This window comes from Sesamum indicum, linkage group LG1 (genome assembly GCF_026168435.1).
Source record: "Sesamum indicum cultivar Baizhima isolate 11 linkage group LG1, ASM2616843v1, whole genome shotgun sequence".
In the NCBI taxonomy this organism is placed as follows: Eukaryota; Viridiplantae; Streptophyta; class Magnoliopsida; order Lamiales; family Pedaliaceae; genus Sesamum; species Sesamum indicum.
Window position 1 is genome coordinate 15,073,617 of NC_142657.1, and position 15,164 is coordinate 15,088,780.

The 15,164-nt window shown below is 30.5% G+C and overlaps 2 protein-coding genes across 2 annotated transcripts; one reads left to right on the forward strand and one right to left on the reverse strand.

Annotated features, from left to right (window-relative positions):
• Nucleotides 1–928: 928 nt before the first annotated feature.
• On the forward strand, nt 929–2,062 carry LOC105162349 (uncharacterized). The gene is made up of 2 exons (XM_011080356.3): nt 929–1,332; nt 1,600–2,062. Exons 1-2 carry the CDS (start codon nt 1,032–1,034, stop codon nt 1,815–1,817), a joined length of 519 nt encoding a protein of 172 aa, XP_011078658.1. The 5' UTR covers nt 929–1,031; the 3' UTR covers nt 1,818–2,062.
• Nucleotides 2,063–6,845: 4,783 nt separating this feature from the next.
• LOC105162358 (dof zinc finger protein DOF5.4) lies at nt 6,846–8,052 on the reverse strand. The gene has a single exon (XM_011080361.3). The coding sequence runs from the start codon at nt 7,889–7,891 to the stop codon at nt 6,983–6,985; it is 909 nt and encodes a 302-aa protein (XP_011078663.1). The 5' UTR covers nt 7,892–8,052; the 3' UTR covers nt 6,846–6,982.
• Nucleotides 8,053–15,164: the final 7,112 nt, after the last annotated feature.

Sequence of the window (15,164 nt, forward strand, 5' to 3'; positions counted from 1 at the left end):
ATATAATGAAATAAATAAAATTATAAAAGTTCATGTCGTGGAAGTAGCGGATCGGGTCCACGACTATGCGGATGATGATTGTACTATATTATGTTTCTCTTTTAAGAAAAAGTATTCATCTATATAATAACGTCAGATGAACCATCAACTTATTATAAAACTCCTTAATTATAAATGATTAGTGTTATATTTTCTCATGGAGTAACTGCGCGTTTCTTCTAAGTTTTGATTTTGTTACATGTAAATCCTTTATAATTGAAAACGTTATATTTAATATTCTAAGATTTTTTTTATCTAGCAAATAAATTATTTCAGTAGTAAAAATTATCAATTTTGATGATATTGATAAAAAAATTGAATAAAAATTCATATTTACTAACTTAGTGTGTAGGTCAAATAAATTTTTTTTAATCAAATTATCATTATAATGATAAAATTTACCTTCTTACATTTATTAGTATGTGAAGATGTCTAAATGTATTTTGGTCAAAATAATTTTGCTTAACCTGCAATAAATAAATAATAAATCAATTGAGGGTAAATATAAATTTTCATTCAATTTTTATTATAATACTAATAATTTTAGTGGATTTTGATTAGTAGAGGAATCTATTTGTTACAAAAATATAAAATCAGAAAATACTAAATATAATTTTTCAAACTATATGAATTTATGTGTAATTATATCTAACCTCATTAGTTAAATAAGATGTTCCGTTTCGGGAAATTCTTATTCAAACTGGGTTTGGCCGAACCTGAACCAATTATATGGCAAGTGCAATATATTTACCGTGTGATTGATACACAGTTCAGGAAAAATGATTAATCACGAAGTATACTCTTACTTTCTAATTGGTTTGATTCGACTGAATCTGGTTCGGTAAGAATTTTCCGTTATTTGTGGTATTTTCCAAAATTTAGGGGGTACATCTGAGATTAATTAATAGAAAACCTATACAAACAGCGCGCAGCGGTCGCCGGCGACAGATTACCCACACAACGCACACTAATTTTCTCCGGAAAGAAAAGCTATGAATGAGGGAGTGCAGAAGAACACCCTGTACGTGGGGGGTCTGGCGGAGGAAGTAAACGAGCACATTCTGCACGCCGCCTTCATACCCTTCGGGGACATCAAGGATGTGAAGACCCCATTGGACCACGCCACACAGAAGCACCGCTCCTTCGGCTTCGTCACTTTTCTCGAAAGAGAGGACGCCGCCGCCGCTATGGACAACATGGACGGCGCCGAGCTGTACGGCCGCGTGCTTACCGTCAATTACGCACTACCTGAGCGCATCAAGGGTGGCGAACATGGCTGGGCGGCGCAACCTAGTAAGCTTATATATAATTTTTTTTCTTCCTACTCTTTGTTTCATTGCCAATTGGGCCGTATCTATTAAGGATTAAAGAAAAGATTATTGTTTTGCGGAGAGTGAGTGGACAGTTGGGCACACCAAGTGTTTGATGTTTTGTCTCTGCGAAGAAGTCGTATAGCAGTGAGCTCATATGAATACTGTTGTAATCGCTAATATGGTTGCCAACTTTTTCTTGATTGGTTGATAGGAAAAATGCATTGCTAATCTTGTTGAAAAATTGCAGTTTGGGCGGATGCTGACACCTGGTTCGAGAGACAGCAGCAGGAACAGGAAATGCAACGACTGCAAGCAGAGCAGCGAGCAGCAATGCAGGCTGCTGAAGAATTGCACAGGAAGAAAATGGCTGAGGATCGACAAGGTGAAACAGAAGAAGCTGATACGAATGAAGATCCGATGGCAAAGGCCGAAGCAGAGGTTTTGAAGCAGAACGCCGGGGCCTAGTTTGGAGCTAGCAAGCCTGCCCAGGATGATCCACCATTACAAGTTTGTGTATCAGACAGATCAATGTGTTTGGAAACTCTTGAAATTGGTGTTGGAAATTGTTAGGTTGTGTGAGGATTTTTAAACATTTCACATTGGACACACGAAATTAGCTGCTGTGCTTTGCCTCAACGTGATGAATGGTTTATTCATAGGTCCGAGAATTATCGAAAATGAATGGAATCACATTTGGTATTGGTTTTAAATATTGGGATCGTTAGAAGAATAGCTCTTTGTTATGATCAATTATCATGATTAAAAATATAAATTTTGATGATTACTAATTAATTACCAAGGTTTCGCAATATATAATCTCCGTTGTTTCTACAAGCAAGACCAAAACATTAGGTACATCTAAAATGCAGTAGCAAAGGGAACCGGAGCAGCTTGCACGCATTGTACAAAGAGCTTGAGCTACACGAAGAACAACGCATAATCTGCAAAGGAAAGAAAGGTAATACTGACATTAATTCATTGTTTCTAGACCTGGAAAAGGGATGTGTTAGAAATAAGTTATGGCGAAGAGTTTCTTTTCGCACTGACAGAAGTTATTTATATAGCAATACTTTGAGAAGTTTAGCTGAATTAAACTTGGAAGACTTTCACAGGTTCAATGGAATTAGTAGAGTATCCGAACCACAAAGAGGGCAAGCCCATAAACTCGGGGAAAAGGGAAAAAGGGAATGTTGGAAGTGGAGATGGGCTTTGAGCTGGCTACTTATGAAAACGAGCATTCATTCACAGGAGCTATCAACTTAATTTTCAGTCTAGTGAGTGCACGGCCCAATATCCCCAACACAATAATAAATTTGGCTTTTGTTTTGAATTAAATTTTATATATTTTTTCGCTACTCATTCATTCCACAATTATATTTTCAAGTATATATATTTTGAACGAGTTCGAGAAAGAATTTTTTACCTAATTAAATAATAACAAGTGTCAAATAAGATATTAATTATCAATTTTATTTTTTTATTTATATTTTGAAATTTACTAAATTAATTCAAAGTGTTAATAATCAATCTTAGTTGATGTTTTAATATGTATGTTGTCAACGTCGTCAATCAACGGCCGACAAGTGTCAAAATAAACTATTTCAGTCAATCAAATTATGCTTTATAGTAAAAAATACGAGTCAATCAGATAGGTCCATGTGGAGTAACTGTTTGTGCGTACGTTTCAATCAAATTAAAACAAATATTTTTTATATTTATCTCTTTAGAGAATACAAATATTAAATGATAATGTCAAATTAACTAAACATGTCCCTCTAAATATTAATGTATTTATTTTTTAAATTAAAATATAAATAAATAATATTAAACATGTTCAAGTACATATGACGTCTATATAAATAGGTCATTAAAGCTCATTCGACACACATACATAGAAAACGAAGGATGGAGCACGAAAAGAAGGCCAAAATATTTCTCTCATGAAGTTTCTTGAATTTAAAAATATTCAAAGGCATTCAAAGCAGAGATTGAATTGTTCTTCGAAATTGCACAATAAATTATAATATTTAATTTAAAATTACAGGCGCTAAGACTTCAAATTCACATTATACATATCCAAGTAAATTTTTAAGAAGACCCAAATAGCAAATTCACTTTCACATTTTCAAATTCCAAGTCAGGACTGTAGCGTTTAATTCGAAATTACGTATCGAATTAATGTTACAAAAATTCAAATTGAAATACAAATGAGATATAGGTGAAGTTTTACCTTTGATGTTTTCAAGTCTATAGATTAGTAATTTGAAAAAAGGGATCAAGGGATATAAGAGATTTTGTACTCATTTTAATTTATTTGAATCCATATATTTTATTTGTAATAATCTTTTGTCTTTTTAATTTACAAATACGATAAAATTCGTGTTCAGATCCACAACCTCCTTTTTTTCTCCTAAAACTTGAGAATGTTCATTTTTCAATTTTTTTTATTTATTTAAATCAATTTAGCCCTTTGTGATATTAGAAATAAATAAATTATCCCCTGTGAAAAGAAAATTAAATTATCTCCATGTATTTTTTTTAAATAGAGAAAATTACCCCTCACGTGATTTGTGTAATATATGCACTTTTTTATTTTGATTATAAATCTATATTTATAATCTTATTTAAGGATCATTGGTTCTTATTTGAATTTAAGGTCCAAATTTAAATAGTAGATCAATGGTCTAAATTTTACTTAATTAAAATCAATGGTATAAATGTAAAATTGTATATTTATCTAATATATACTTATGTAAATTCTAATAAATAATATATTTATACATGTACACAATTATATATAGTGAGAGAGAGAAAAAGAGAAAGAAGGAGGACCACAACGATGGAGGTTGGAGGAGGAGGGGAGGCAAGGCGAGGTGAAGGGGTGGGCAACAACTGGGATAAGGAAGGGTGGGGCGGTGGTGGGGAATAGGGTGACGACTCGGGAAATAGTGTAATGTTGATCAACAATCAATTTTGAACGGATTTTATATATAAGATGTTTACAAGTTGACAACAAAATTTTATGAAGCATATGATTACAAAATACCATCAGTTTCAATAGTCCGTCTTGATTGTTACAGAATATTAGAATGGACATGAACTCAATACCCATATTGTCAAAATCGCGAATTGTGTCATGCGGAAAGTGGACACAATCTGGCATCCCTTGCAGTTACGTTCGAAAAACTATGTGTTGCATGCATGATTATTATTTCATCAATGGTGAAGGACTATTATGATTTAATGGTTTACAGAAATACATATTTTAAGTCATTGAACCTGTGCATTTTGAAAATTATTGGGATGTTCCGGAAATTGAGTTGGTCGACGCCACTATTATTCGTATCTCTACACGTCTTGGTCGAAACTGAACATCACGTATTCAGAATGAGATGGATTGGCCGCAAATGTATGAAAGGCAAAAAATCCAATAAAGAAATTTTTCTACAGAATCAAATGTTCCGGGGGGGGTTTCTCAACAATAATTGACTTTTTAAACTATTTTTTAAGAATTGTTTAAAAAAAATATACACTATTATATTTGTATAGCACGTTGTATTTTTTAAATATGTATATAATTTTTTTAATTTTATTATGTCATTAAAAATTAATTGATTATAATTAATTTATAAAAAATAAAACTAAACGAAAACAAAAATAAAAATAGGTGTTGTGGATGACATCCACGACACCCCATTTTCTCAATATATATATATATATATATATATATTAGTGATCACGAGTCGATATAATTTTAATATATATTTTATATTATTTTTATAAATTTCTTTATTTAATAATAAAAAAATTATTAACCCGTAGTGGGATAGGCAAATGGGAAGGTTGCTTTGCCCCAACCTGTTTGTTTTAAGTTAAACAACAATAGCAAGGGAATGATGAATTTGTTGTGATTTCTCCATCTACACTTTAATCCAACACTTTCAATTATATTTATTTATATAACAAATAATCATATATATACTTTTATTAATTATTGTTTTTTAATAATTTCTTATTCACTCTCATTTAAAATCATTTTTTTGTTAATTATTTATTATATTAATTAAATAAATATAATAAAAAAATTAAATTATGCACAAGCAGTGGTGTTTCAGCTACAAGTATATACATTGCTGAGATGCATGTATAAATCAAGATTTTAAAATCCAACTTAATAATTCTTTTTATATTTTATACAAAGAGTTCCCTCCAAGAATCATGAAATAAAACAATCAAGTGCTGATATGATTTCTAATGATTATATATCCAAAAAGTTTAGAATCTGTCAATATTTAATAAAATTATGATTCAAAATTAAAATTGAACAACTTTTAGGTCTTTTAATTTATAATTATTTGAATTTTTTTAAAAAAAATTTTAAATTTATCGATACGAATGTAACCAAATGAAACACCATCTTTTATAAATCCCCAACTAATTTATTCACATATAAATGCTTCACGAGTCTAATTAATTAATCAATTAATTACACTTATGATTTTATTGATTGCCACTTTAAAGAGAAATTCAAAATCAATCTCTATCATCTTTTATGTAAAATATCAAAGAAAATAAAAGAAAATGTTTGGACTCTTTAAGAGAAAGTTAGCCATGTTTATGAAATATCTTTAATCACTTATCATATTTTTGTTCAAAATAAATTAAAATAAGTTCTGTGATTTACAAATTATACTTTTAAACCATTTAAATGAAGTAAGTTTAAGCAAAAAGTTATATAATTTTTTCTGCATCAGTTTTTAAAAAAAATGCTATTTTTGTCTTATAACCTAAGGGACATCGCTTTTGATACTACACAAATTAATTTTTAGAATTTAGTTCTGTAATTTTAAAATTTTAGTAATTTTAATCTTTTTTTTTTTTGTGAATTTAGCCAAAAAATTATATATGATATGACTCACTTGAATTATAATGTAGTCATGTAACTTAGAGAGGCTGGCATTTAAAGTTTTACATGAACTGATTTGAAAGACTAAAATTGCTATTTGTTTAGGTCATGTACAAATTACATTAAATTTTTTTGATCAAATCAGCCCAAAAAATGACTAAAATTATCGGACTAAGTTACAATAATTAATTCTTGCAGAATAAGAAAAAATCCTCTTAAATTACATAATTAAATTCCTACATTTTTTTATCGTTTTCTAAAATTGTAAATATGTTGAATTCATCATCAAATACTAACAATTTGAACCCTTTTTTTTTAATTTTTTTTACTTTCACTTTTTTTTTTAAATATTCACAATTTTCATTTCAGCTAAATTTTCAACTGTTTTTACAATTTTTTCTCACTGTTAAAATAATTTTTTTAAAAAAATACATACCCGTAAAAAACACAAGAGAAGAAAATATAGAAGCAACCGAATTAAAACCACAATTACACCCATTTTTTTTTTTTTTAAAAAAAAGAAAGAAACTATGAAAGTCAGTTCTATCAATCAAAGATGTACATGCTAGAAAATCAACCAGAATCACTCAATCCAAAACGCCAAAAATAAATAATAAAAATAGAAATATATCTAAATTTAATTACATTTTCAAGGATAAAAAAAAAAGAGAGCATATTTGATAAATATTTGTATATGGAGGGTTAAAAAGTGAAATTTAGATCACTATGGAAGGTAATTCAGCGATTGATCATTGTCAGTCCACTGGTGTTGACTCCAGTATGCTGGATCTATGGCAGCCGTTAGATCAAACAGCCCTTCATCTTCTCCACCTCCTCCACCGCCGCAGCTCCCCCAGTCCAGCGTCGCCGCTGCGTTGTTCAGCCCTCCTGTCATTTCCTGCATCTTCAGCTCTTCCACAGCCGCTGTCCCCAACAGCCCAGGTCCTGGGTTTTCTGATACCGGCTTTGGGTTCTCCTCCTGCGCCTGCGAGTAGGAAGTCGTCGGAATGTCGCCCATCCCGAACCCCATCATCTCCGACGACGACGTCATCAGGGTCGTGAAGCTCCCGATCTCCGTCGTAAAGATCTGGCCGTCCCTTGGCTGATTTACGATCGGCTGGTGATCGAAGTTAGGGCTTGCGTTGAAGAATCTCGCATCCGGGAAACTGTAAGCCACGGCGGAGTTCGAAGTCGTGTTACTCGGTGCGGAGCCTTCTTCTGCCATGGCGGAGGTAGGAGTTGCGGCCGTGGTGGCGGCGGTGAGGCTGGAGCTCTCGCTGCTCGAACTTTGCGCATTCGAGCTACGTTCTCTCTGCGCTTCGCCGGACGGAGCGACGCTGCTTTTCTGTTTCGAACGCTTCGTCTTCCGGCAACCTCCCCCGACGGGAACGTTGCGGAGGACGCCACCTTTGGTCCAATAACGGCGGCAGCTCTTGCAGAAGTGGCGCGGCTGGGAGAGATTGTAGTTGTTGTAGTAACAAAATTTAGTGTTGACCGAGTCACAGCGGGGACACTTCAAAGCCTGATGGCTGGGATGGCTGTGGGGCCGCAGCCTCCTATCTCCGCCCCCAAAGAACCTACCACCACCACCGCCGCCGCCTCCTCCACCGCCAATGGCGTGTATGTCTTGCATTATTCTTTACAAATCCCTCAAAAAATACAAACCAATCTCAACAAAATTTCTGGGCATTTGCCGAAATCAGTGAAAAATGAGTATCAAAGGATAACAGAGCAACTGAACTCTCTCTCTCTCTCTCTGACAAACAAATATCCCCCAGCATATCTTCCAATCCAAGTATTTCTACATCTTCATGATTATGCAATGGGGATAAGTCCAAATGACGTAAATACCCTCCCGCAACTGTCTCAATGACTGTAGTGTCCGGGTAAGTCGAATTACCCAACAAACCCCTGGGGTCCTCGCGTATGGACAGGGACTCGGAGGTAAATTCGGTGGAGGAAATATTTGTGTGTGTGGAGTTTAGCGTACGCCGTAGGAACATGACATGACCGTACGATCCGTGGGGGATTCAAAAGGGTAACACGTGGACGGTATGGAAGATGGGAGATATCGCTGGCACAAATCAGAGCCTGTCGAGTTGTCGGCCAATGTTATCATCACTCACTGCTGCTGCACTCTTCCGTGTCAGTTATAACTGGTTCATAGATTGACACGTCAGTCTAATAGTTCTTCATTTTACCTTTTCTTTGTAATAACAAATATTGGTATATCTATGCTAACATATAAAAAAATAAATAATTTCGTAATACAAATAACAAGTTTTAACATCACAACATCAAATTTTAAATGTCAATCATATTCTTAAATATAGTATGATTTTAAGGATAGAAACATACTCGATTTATGTATATATGTTAAAATTTCATATATTAATTAAATGAAAGCAAAAGAAGATAATATAATAAAAAATATACTGATTAATCTAATTCAATAAGATTGTTGTTTTATGAAATAAATACATATATTTGGGTATTTATTTATTTTTAAATGGTCCATATTATTTTTTAATTCGCTAATAATTATAAGTTAATCTTTTATTATCATATATATTCCCAATTTTCACTCCACCTTTTCACTTACTATATTTTTAATTGCGTGTTGATATTTATTTTTAAAATATATATAATTTATATTTTATGGTACGCGCACAAGTATTACATAGCAAGATAATTTTTTGCATGTGGCACATTATATTTTAGGTGTAAAAAGTACATAAATACTTGAGTTTCCAAACAATATCATTTTAGTATCCCGAAATTTAAAAAATGATTTAAAGAGTAATTAACTTTTGCTATGTTAACAAATAACACCATCGGCACTCTAGTTTCAATAATTATCAAAATAATAGCCGACTCCTATATATATAACAACTGACTGATTTTTCCATAAATATCTTCCTACTACCTGTTGATGTGGCAACATTTCATAGACGTGTAAAATATGATTGATGTAACATACAACTAAACTTTAAATAGAATATGGGAACGATGAATGATATAGGATGATTAAATTCTGCAGTAGAAAACCTTTTTTATAAATTAAAAAACGTCTAGCCCAACTTTTCTTTCTTTCTTAGTGGTTTGGAGAATAAGAAAAGTGATCCATTCTAGGATTCTGTAATGACTTGCCTTTTCTGCCCTAATCTGTCTGCGCACTTGTTTAGCCTCTTTCTTCCTAATGTGTTCCAATACTTCATCTTAGCTCAATTCACCCAAGCTCCATCTAATGTCTTCTATCATCCAAACATATGCAAATCCCATGATTTATGCAATAAACAAACTAAAAATTTAGAGTATAGGTTAAAATAAGAGCATTAAATCGTGTCCTATCAAATTCCCAGTCTCTTATAATATTATTTTGATAACAGTAATGCATCCGAGAATTAGTTTAACTTACAAGTTATTATTACATTATGTGTAACGTACAGATTGAATTTTTTATTTCAAATTCTATTATATCTTTTATCCTATTTAATATATACATTACGTGTATAAAAATTATGTCATTTATTTTATTAAAAAATTATACACACGTGATGTGCATATATATATTATATAAAATAGAATTTGAAATAAAAAATTTAAATCGTGTCATGTCTGGTTATAAATAGATGTTAAATGTCAAGACGTGTAACAAGAGAAAAATGGCATATTTTAACAACATTCTCCATTATTTAATGCAACAAAAAAAAAAAAAAAAACTTACTTCACTTGCACTAATATATGGAGTTTGTGTTTGTTGCGTTCTGAATATAGTATAAGTTTCCCTTCACATCCGCTTTCTTGTAATATATTTATCTATATTTTGGTCTAGTTTTATTTCTAAGATTTAAGTAGTGTGTATTCAACTACCACCATTGTAATACAAGAAATTATGTTAATAGTCAAAATAATTAAAAAGGAGAAGGAATTTATTTGTAATTAGTGATGAATTTGGTAATGGATAAGAATTTTATGTTTTTGTAATTTCAAAATTAACATTAGAAACTAAATATTTATTTGTTATAATTAGAAAGAAATTTTAATATTGCAAATTAAACTTTGCATTTGGCGTTGTAAAAAGTATTGAAAAGTGTCCCGATCGATATTTTATTAAAAAATATTTTTGTCAGTAAAATTTCAAGGAAAATTAATAATAAAAAAATTCGATGCTAAAATCATCAGCAACGAGCTAATGACCATATATATACATGTATTTGCTCAAATTGTTACTAACTTATCAGCAATAAATTTTACTATTTTGCAAGAAATTTGCATAGTTGCTAATCTTGTAGTGGTGGGGCTAGTGGTTAATGTGACCTTATAACAAGACTTAAACATAACATTGAATTTTGTCGTGTAATATTTGGAATGTTTCGATCTCACTTTTTTTATTTTTAATTTGAAAATCTTAAATTGGATTGAAATAAAATTTTTCTTCCAATTTATCTCTCTTTACTTCTCTTACACACTCATTAAAATTATAACCGATATAATTTTTTATTATATTGATAATATTTATTTTTTATTTTTTTGATAAAATATGATGTATTAATTTATGCATTGTATTCTTTTATATAATATATTTTAAAGTATGAAATTTTATTTATTATATATACACAATAATAACATACCAGGACAGCTAGTAATTATATAAGTTAATCATTTGCTTAACTCTTAGATGTTGAATGTAATGTCCATTTTATCCTTTCTACTTTTCCCCTTGGTCTCCATGTGTTAATTTTTCATTTTCTTCTATTTTTTTTATAAAAATAAATACAACGAAACCAAAAAAAAAAAAAAATCAGGGCTACAATGATATGAATTAAATATATTTTGTTTATTAAAAAACCATTTTCTTTGTCCCACGTGCGTCTCAATCCATCTCATCTTGAACAGGATCGGGCCACGCAGTCTTTTTTTTTTTTTAATAGAAAAATCTACACTTTTCTAATTTTTCCTTTCTCAAAACCTAAACACTAGTTTTGAATTGGTCTTGGCCGTTGCAAAGTAGCCAAGTTCGACTCAAGCATTTTAAACGAATATGAAGATTCGTGGCCTGATAAATTTCAACCCACCAAAACGCCTCTACACTACAAATAAGTCTAGGTTAGCGTTCAATTTACACACTCTAAGTGTGAGCCTCTCTCATTCTCCACTGCTATTCTCATTCATATATGAGTGAATATTTTGAGTTCTTTGAAACTCTCTATGATAAGTGCACGTGTTAGAGATTATAATTGTATTAACGTCATAAATGATTTTTATTAGCGCACCTTGATAATGCCAAACTTTCACTTTCAAGGTAATGATTTTTTCCACGGCACAACATTCTTTTTTCTTGCAATAACAAAAATCCATTACATTTTAATAGTTGTTCCTACCTCAAAAGCTCTCCCTGAAACGTTGTATTTGGAACTATTAGATGGAACCAATTTCGAATGATGGTATGCTAAATTCCTCATCTTCTTTGAACAACTAGAGATAGATTACACTCTTCTAGTTCCCACCCAAAAATCTGGCAGAAAGCTCTATCATACAACAAGGATAACAAATCAGTCAGAGATCATTTGCTTAATCACATGTCCAACTCCTTGTTCGATTTATGTGTCAACAAGAAAAATGCAAAGGTAATTTGGAACACGTTGGAAGCAAGGTAAGAAGGTGACGACGACGGAAGGAGAAAATATATTCGGTCGGGAAATGACTTTAATTTCAAATGGACGATAGTAAATCCACAATAGACCAAATCCATGAGTTTGAAAATCTTGTGATAAACAATCTTAATGAAGATATGAAAATATGCGAAGTCCTATAAGCAAATATCCTCCTTGAAAAATTTTCACCAACCTAAAATGACTACTGAAATCGTTAAATATTTTTACTATAATTTTAAAATAATATTATCGCTAATAGATATGCATCTGCATACCTATTAATGACATCAGCCTAATATTTATGGAAAAAATGATAAAGACAACAAAACATTTCATAATATATGTAAGGGAACTTTGGCTATTTTACAATCTTCAACATTATTTTTGTCATTTTCTTAAGAATACAATGAGGTTATATAGCTATTTCCAGAATAAAGGAGCTAAGGCACATTTTATTTCCCCAAAACACAAAAAATAAAATGCTATTTGTTACACTCAATCTACTTACATACAAACGAAAGTAGTAGTTTTTCACTATCCATGTCTTTGAGTTGGGTAATTTTGGATGAAACAAATAAAATTAATGTGAATAGTTTATCCAATGGGTTAAAGATAATCAAAACTTTACTTCTTGTAAGATGATAATGAAAAAAAACTCGTGAACCCCCCCAAAAGAAGAGCAATCCCCTCTCAGCTTTTGGCTAAGAAACTCACTGCCTCTCTGTTTGTTCTTGGTTTGATAATTTCTTTTATTAGGATTAAATTGTTGTACATATATGTGTGTGTATATATATATTTGGAAATTGTCTATTTAACCGCAAACGAGCAACGTACTTGAACTTGTATACTTTTATATTAGTTAGTGAGAACTAATAAATTGTTAATCTAGTAGTAAGAGAGTTAGATCCCGAGGCGAATTCTTGACAACGAGTAGTGTTATAAATATAAAAACACTTGTTGAGAGGGTCCGACTCTTCCGTTCCAATCTCGAACATAATTAATTAATTTCATCCTCAAGTTGAGATAAGAATATATTTATTGTAAAAGAAAGGCTCGAGTTTTGTTGTTTTTTCCTTTTCTTTTTTTAATATATTTTAAATTAATTTAATTATTTATGATAAAGAGTATAACTGTAATTATTAAATAAAATATTAAAAAGAAAACTAATAATGGAGCAAAAGGGTATATTTTTATGAGGAGAAATTATTGATTTGTTTTTAGAACAAGGGGTAAATTGCTTTTAACCCAATTATCTCCTCTAAAAACACAAGACAAATTACAATAATCCTTTTTGAAGAGATCCCTTTTGCATTAAAATATTTAACATGTTTAAATTTGAGGTTTGATCATTGATGTGGTGCAGCCTCACACTAGCACACCAACAGCTGATAGCATTATAGTCAAAGCAGTAGTAAATAGTAATTGATTTTGATTCAAATTTCTGGAGTTGATTGATGGGAATGGTGACATAGCACATGGGCCGGCGGGGGGTTGGGGGGCCGGCGTGTGTAGGAGGCTTGCTTCTGGTACTTGTCCACATCTCTTTCCCCTTCTGTGTATGCAAATCCATAGCCTATTTGCCTACACATATATTGTCATATCATTCATTGTGTTTATTTCAATCTACACTCTCTATCTGCCTCCCTCACTTCCACTCCCTATTTATTTTATTATTCTTCACTCTACGTAATTCCCATTCATATATTATATTGTCAGATGACTCTAAATATGAAATTATATGAAAACTAACCACTATGTATATTTTCATTTTTAAGTTATTTTTTAGACGAGTTAAAACATATTCAATGTTTGTTATTATTCAAAAATACCTTATTTAGGTATTTTTAACTGTTTTAACATAAATACATATATATATACATAAATATATATAAAAAAAGACATGATTTGACAATGAATAGTTTTGTCTCCCAAAAATACAAGATTAAACATACAATATTGATTTTAAATACAAATCAAATAATACATACTATCTCTAACACACACTTATTTATCTTTATTTTTCTCTCTCTATCTCCAAAAACACAACAAAGCACTCAAAAAATGAATCCAAACACTATAAACATTTCTACTGTAAGAAAATGAAAAAGAAACAAGTTCCACACAAAAAATGGCTTTGTTTGGATTTGTTACTTCGCATTTTCCGAGACAAGATAAAACACACTCAATGTTTGTTTTTGTGTTTTTACACCTTATTCTGTGTGTTTTTCTGTTTTTCAACTTTCTATATAATATATATATACATTTATATATATAATAATATAAAACAGACATGATTTGATAATAAATAGTAATTTTTATCTCCCAAAAGTACAACATTAAACATAAAATATTTATATATGTACATATTTATATATAAAAATACATGATTTGACAATGAACAATGATTTTTATCTCCAAAATCCCAACATCAAACCTACACCACTTATTTTAAAATATTTTAAATTTTTTCAAAATACAAATTCAAACATATCGTCTATTTTCAACATACACTTACTTATCTCTATTTTTCTCTCTCTATTTTCAAAACACAAAACAAAACAACTAAAATACAAATCCAAACATAATGAAGGTGAAAGAAATATGGGATGTATAGTAGATTGGATGAAAAAAAATATAATGACAAAAATATTAAAATTATTATATTGATCAATTTTTGAAATAAAAAAATAAATAATATCATAAATTTTAGGTATTCAAAAATTGATATAATATTTTTTTTTAATAATTAGTCGTTGCAGCATATGATCATTTAAAAAATAACCTTAATGTCAAAAGATGAGAAAAAATATAATTGTAAATTAAACAAACATACAGAGAAATATGAGAGAGAAATGTGGAGTGGTGGAATTAAGAAAAAATTGTGAGATTATTAAAAAATTATTGAAATTACTATTTTTTGACCAAAAAAAGTTTGACGTGAAGAAATAAATTAAAGGATAAATTGAGTATTCAAAAATTAGTAAGATAAATGGTTTTATAATATAATAGTATAAATTATAAAATAAATTATATTGATCTTTTTTTTGTATTAAGTCCAAATGTATAAATATTTTATAATTTTTTAAAAAAATTATAAATACACTATTTGAAATGGTAGCTGTAAGTACAATTATACCCCCATTCACATATACACACACCTTGAAATATGTTGTACTAACACCATCTTAGAAGGTGTAGTTTGTGTATTTAGCCTTAAGCTTAAGGGATGTTAAGGTAATTTATTTTATA